Source organism: Semicossyphus pulcher, unplaced genomic scaffold (genome assembly GCF_022749685.1).
Source record: "Semicossyphus pulcher isolate SPU_LCO1_2020_fin unplaced genomic scaffold, fSemPul1.0.p SCAF_13, whole genome shotgun sequence".
Lineage (NCBI taxonomy): Eukaryota > Metazoa > Chordata > Actinopteri > Labriformes > Labridae > Semicossyphus > Semicossyphus pulcher.
In genome coordinates, this window is record NW_027211637.1 from 15,108,629 (window position 1) to 15,114,655 (window position 6,027).

General features: G+C 42.6%; 1 protein-coding gene across 1 annotated transcript; it reads left to right on the forward strand.

Moving 5' to 3' along the window:
* Positions 1 to 295: 295 nt before the first annotated feature.
* hspa1b (heat shock protein family A (Hsp70) member 1B) lies at positions 296 to 3,700 on the forward strand. Its single transcript, XM_069659877.1, has 2 exons — positions 296 to 385; positions 1,263 to 3,700. Exon 2 carries the CDS (start codon positions 1,278 to 1,280, stop codon positions 3,198 to 3,200), a length of 1,923 nt encoding a protein of 640 aa, XP_069515978.1. The 5' UTR covers positions 296 to 385; positions 1,263 to 1,277; the 3' UTR covers positions 3,201 to 3,700.
* The last annotated feature ends 2,327 nt before the right edge of the window (positions 3,701 to 6,027 follow it).

A 6,027-nucleotide genomic window follows, 5' to 3' on the forward strand; every position in this document is an offset into this window, starting at 1 on the left:
GGCTAAAGCTAGCATTCGTGGCTGCTAACACTTCCACGTACCTCCCTCTATGTGATTTACTGCCACATTCACTACATTGTGTTCCCTCGCAGTCAGCCCTGCTGGCCGAGCGTCACTCTGCAGTTTATCTCGAATAGTCACCGGCTCTCGCGCTCCAGGCCCACTGCACTAGTCGCTAATATTAACAGTTGAGTCACAGAGCTGGGAGAAGGGGGGGCTGGAGCGTTCTGGAAACCGTGTAGTAGCTATATAAGCAACAGGCCTGAGTCAGTGCAGGCACTAGAAGAAACACACAGTGGCAAAGGCTGACTTAAAGGAGACTACTCAAGGAGGCTTTGCTGACCACCTTTAACATCTGTGAGCAACAGAGAGATCATCACTGGAAGTAAGTAGAAATTAAACATCAGAATGTGGTTACATTAATTTGAGTGAGTGAGGGCTTTCTCCTGTTATGCCGGATGTTGTAAGGTGCACTCAGGATTTATTTTCATCCCCTACTTTAAATTTTTTTTTTAACTTTACCTTTAAAAGATGACATTACATTTACTAAGCGATAGAGTGATAAAGTATCCCTTCTGCCTTATGTTTTGTATACATTGATTATTAAGTCGACTTTACAGTACATTAAGTAAGTTATTAAATATGAGTGTCTAATGTAGAAGTGGATTTAAATCACTTTTCAAAAGAAGACTTCTACTTTAGGGAATGTATAAATCAAAGGGATTAAGGAAACCACTAGAGTTAACATTGTTACATTTAAGTAACATGGGGCAGTTACATGGGATAAAATCTGTGCCGTGAAACTCACCCTATCCCATTTAAAAAATGTTGTCTCTCTAATAACTACATGGATGTTTTATCAGCATTGCCGATAAATAAAGTTATAATGTTGAAAGAACTGTGTTGCATCGATCAGTGCTATGATGTGTGACTGATTCAGTAGGTAAAGCGGTTTGTCCTAATTAGTTGCTGTTTGACCACGCTTCTTCAATCTATGTCCCTGTCCTTGGGCAAAATACCCAGCCCCAAAAGGCTCCCAAAGCCATAGCCACTGGTGTGTGAGTGTTTGAATTAGCTAGATCAGATCCTGAAGGGCAGGTTGCCAGCTTACAAAGAAGCCTCTGCCATCAGTGTATGAATGTGTGTGAGTGGGTGATGGTGACATGTAGTGTAAAGAGGAGTGAGTAGAACAACTCTCTATAAGAGCAGTCCATTTACCATGTTAAGCATTAGAAAATTAAAAAGTGATGTTTTTTTCCTAGGACCTCTGAAGCAAGATGTCCTCAGCTAAGGGAGTATCTATTGGCATCGATCTGGGCACGACCTATTCCTGTGTCGGGGTTTTCCAGCATGGCAAAGTAGAGATAATCGCCAATGACCAGGGAAACAGGACCACTCCCAGCTATGTGGCCTTCACCGACACAGAGAGGCTCATTGGAGATGCTGCCAAGAACCAGGTGGCCATGAACCCCACCAACACCATCTTTGATGCCAAACGGCTCATCGGAAGAAAGTTTATAGACCCTGTTGTCCAGTCCGACATGAAACTCTGGCCTTTCAAGGTGATTAGCGATAATGGAAAGCCAAAAGTCCAGGTGGAGTATAAAGGGGAAACCAAGGCATTCTTCCCAGAGGAGATCTCCTCCATGGTCCTGGTTAAAATGAAAGAGGTCGCTGAGGCCTACCTGGGACAGAGGGTGTCGAATGCAGTCATCACAGTTCCAGCTTATTTCAACGACTCTCAGAGACAAGCCACCAAAGACGCTGGGGTGATCTCTGGACTGAATATCCTGAGGATCATCAATGAGCCCACAGCCGCAGCCATTGCTTACGGCCTGGATAAAGGCAAAAGAGGAGAGCGGAACGTGCTCATCTTTGATCTGGGAGGAGGCACCTTTGACGTGTCCATCCTGACCATTGAGGACGGCATCTTTGAGGTGAAAGCCACTGCAGGAGACACGCACCTCGGAGGGGAAGACTTTGACAACAGGATGGTAAACCACTTTGTAGAGGAATTTAAAAGGAAACACAGGAAAGACATCAGCCAGAATAAGAGAGCAGTGAGGAGGCTGCGTACAGCCTGTGAGAGAGCGAAGAGGACCCTGTCCTCCAGCACCCAGGCAAGCATCGAGATCGACTCTCTTTTTGAGGGAATCGACTTCTACACCTCCATCACAAGGGCACGCTTTGAGGAGCAGAACTCTGAGCTTTTCAGGGGAACACTAGAACCAGTTGAGAAAGCCCTGCAAGATGCCAAACTGGACAAATCCAAGATCCATGAGATCGTCCTGGTTGGTGGCTCAACAAGAATTCCCAAAATCCAGAAGCTTTTGCAGGATTTTTTTAACGGCAGAGAACTGAACAAGAGTATTAACCCGGATGAAGCTGTGGCCTACGGTGCAGCGGTTCAGGCTGCCATCCTCATGGGTGACACTTCAGAGAACGTACAGGATCTACTACTGCTGGATGTTGCTCCCCTGTCTCTGGGCATCGAGACTGCAGGTGGAGTCATGACGCCTCTGATCAAGCGAAACACCACCATCCCCACCAAGCAGACCCAGATCTTCTCCACGTATTCAGACAACCAGCCAGGTGTGCTGATCCAGGTGTACGAGGGCGAGAGAGCCATGACTAAGGACAACAACCTCCTGGGAAAGTTTGAGCTCACAGGTATTCCTCCAGCTCCTCGAGGTGTACCACAGGTGGAGGTAACTTTTGACATCGATGCCAACGGCATTCTAAATGTGTCCGCTGTGGACAAAAGCACCGGCAAAGAAAACAAAATTACCATCACCAACGACAAGGGCCGTCTAAGCAAAGAGCAGATCGAGCGGATGGTGCAGGACTCTGAGAAGTACAAGGCTGAGGATGACCTGCAGAGGGACAAGATCGCAGCGAAGAACTCCCTGGAGTCGTACGCCTACCACATGAAGAGCAGTGTCGAGGATGAGAGTATGAAAGGAAAGATTAGCGAGGATGACAAAAAGAGGGTAATTGAAAAGTGCAAGCAGACGATCTCCTGGCTGGAGAACAACCAGCTGGCGGAGAAAGAAGAGTACGAGCATCAGCAGAAAGAACTAGAGAAGATTTGCAAGCCGATTGTTAGCAAGTTGTACCAGCAAGGTGCAGCACCATCGGGAGGCTGTGGCAGACAGGCAGGAGGCAGCTCGGAGGGCCCGACTATTGAGGAAGTGGACTAATATCAGAGATGTCAATATGTGTACAGAAATATATTGGCCCTGTCTTTGTTCTTGTTTTTTCTTCTTGACTAGTCTTAATAAAAATCTTAATTGTATAGATTATGTATTTTAGAAGTAAAAACTGTTCTGGTTTGCACTCCAAAAATCAATGCATCACATTTCTGTCACTTTTAACAAAAGCATAATGACCGCATCTTCCAAAGCATAGTCCAATCTGAAACTCGCAAATCATCATCATTTAAATGTTTGTTACTTCAAATACGAGCTAGACTTAATTAAAATGCAAGCATTGATGTTTGTTTTCTGCTAATTGGACTGACATTTTCTTTATCTTACATTCTGACAGAGATCTGTGACTCACATAGCATCATGAATTTTTTAGACTGGTTTCAGCTTCTAGCTTGAATAATCAATTCTGAATATGGAAAGTTTGTTAGAGATGTTGTTTCAGCTCAAAGGGATAATTAACGAAAGATTTTGTTGCTTGTTACTATTGTGAGTCTGGGAGAAAATTAATGTAAATACACTTGATCTTTACTTATTTCTAAGATATTAATGATGAAGATATGATTTTGTTGAATATCTTTGACTGTTTTTTTTTATACTTAATACTTTTACCTATTCATATAATAGACACAGGATACAAATAAATGTAGCCAGAATATTTTGGTTGTTTAACTTATTGTCCAAAAACTCTTTGAATACTTGCTGACATTTTTTCATTTTTTTCTTCCTTTGGTAAATTCTCCCAAGCTCCTTTTAGGATAAACAATAGAGGAAATAAAGTGAATATTCTTTAAGCTTCCTTTGTGAAATATCCTTTTATAGAGTGTCCTAATGTATTTGTATGTGATACACATGTGGGCCTACAGTAGCAATGCTTCACCCCCCACTCACAATGTTAAACAAAACATCCTAATGTAATCTAATAAAAGGTTAAATGTGTACAACTCTCCCTTAGGCCTATTTTCACTAATACTCCACTTATTTCAGTGGTATACGTATATATATTAGTTTTTCCTCCACTACATTTATTTCATACCACTAACTTAACACTGCAAACCCACTCTGGTTTGTTCTATTAATGTCACTTAATAGACCTCTTGTCAGGTGTAAATTGAATAAAGTGTTGCCACTAAACGCTATGAGAATAACAGAGTAATTTCTCCCTCCCCAAAAGGTACCACCCACAGAGGGGCTAAGGACACGTCAATCAATACCAGTTCGTACGACTCACATGGTCCTGAGAAGAGGTCTAATTAGGAAACATAAGTGAAAACACCTGTGCTGGAGTATTAGGGCTGTGCAGCATAACCTATTTTGGACTGTTACGTTTCACATAATCAGTCAATTTTGAATGTAGTACTTTTACTTTTAGTATTTTTACCATGTAAATTTGATTTTTACTGAATCAAAGCAAGTGACCGCCTCCCCCCCCCAAAAATGATCACAGTAATTATTTGCTACCCAATTCAAGAGTGGTTGCTACATGTGTTGTTCACTCAAACATCCACTAGGTGGCAGTCTTAGATTATATCAGACAAGTTTTCCAAACGCATAGCAGGTCTCACAGCAACCTGTTGTATCACACGTTGACGAAAATAAGAGAGAAATAAAATCTGGATCTTTCTGTTGATCTATTGCCCAAAGTACACAACATAAATTACAATATATTGAGAGATGAAAATGTCCAGTTAAAGAGGTAAATCTGTGAAGTTGTAGTAGCATTCTGTGGGCCATCAGTAGGCGTGTGCAGGTGCATTACGTCCTTTTAATTTACACATAGGAGTGGATATATTAACACCTGTATTACGTTAAGCTTATGCAATACCCTTGGCAATAGAAACCTGCCCTGTCATACACAGCAGCTTAGTGCCTCTGCTTTTTGTTATGGCCCTCTATTAGGCCTACTGATAACATTTAAAGCTATCTTTTATTTAAGTACATTTTATCATATTGCAGGTAAGCACGTTGGTGTCACAACTAAACATGTATAATATTACAGCCTACAAAATAATAAATTGCTAGTTGATGAAACATCTGAGTTATTTTTCTCATCTCGCTCCCTCTCATACACACACCTCATCAACCCATCCTCTCACTCTGATTAGAGGGAGTGGTTCAATATTGCGCCAACCTCCGCCAGCAGCCAGAGGGTTAAACTGTCGAGCCTGTTGGTGAACGCACCATCCAACCGTGCTGTGTCGCTAAGGGAAGATAGGTTACTTGTGGAGAAGCAACAGATGTCCAGCTGGAAAACAAGCCCACATCTGCATGGCACGCGAGCTGAGCGTCTTCAGCAGGCAGGTCTCGAGGAATATCTCTGATTAAATGCGCGAGCGGTTTTTTTTTTCTCAGGCGTCTTCGTCTTGTGAGGAGAACGGAAAAGTTGTCAGGAATAGTTGTGGACATCGGCGTTAGTGAATTTGGATAACATTTGTGAGAAAGTGGTGGGGAGCGACACGTGAACGCTACTTCAACCTGAGGGCGTGAGTAATTAGCCACTATCATTTTTTAATTGGCAACAGCCTTGTGTTTATAAGCGGGAGATAAAAGAAACATCTGGAAGCATCATTAAGACTAAACTGTTCAATCTATTCATATATTTTAAAAAAAACAGGGACTACCTGTTTTGTAGCCGCACCAGACTGAGTTCTGTAACAGGTGGTTTTTATTGAGCGCCTCTCTTTGGACCATTGGGCTGTGTTTTTGGACAAATGAGACATACAGGCCGTTTCAACGACTTGGGTCTGAAATGACGGCGTATTTTGCGTTAATTTTCTGATTTTGGTTCGAGTGGACACCAATTTGTAACGCAGGGGCGAGC

Excerpts from the sequence above, each read along its gene's own strand:
- hspa1b (XM_069659877.1), top strand. The coding sequence starts at position 1,278 with ATGTCCTCAGCTAAGGGAGTATCTATTGGCATCGATCTGGGCACGACC.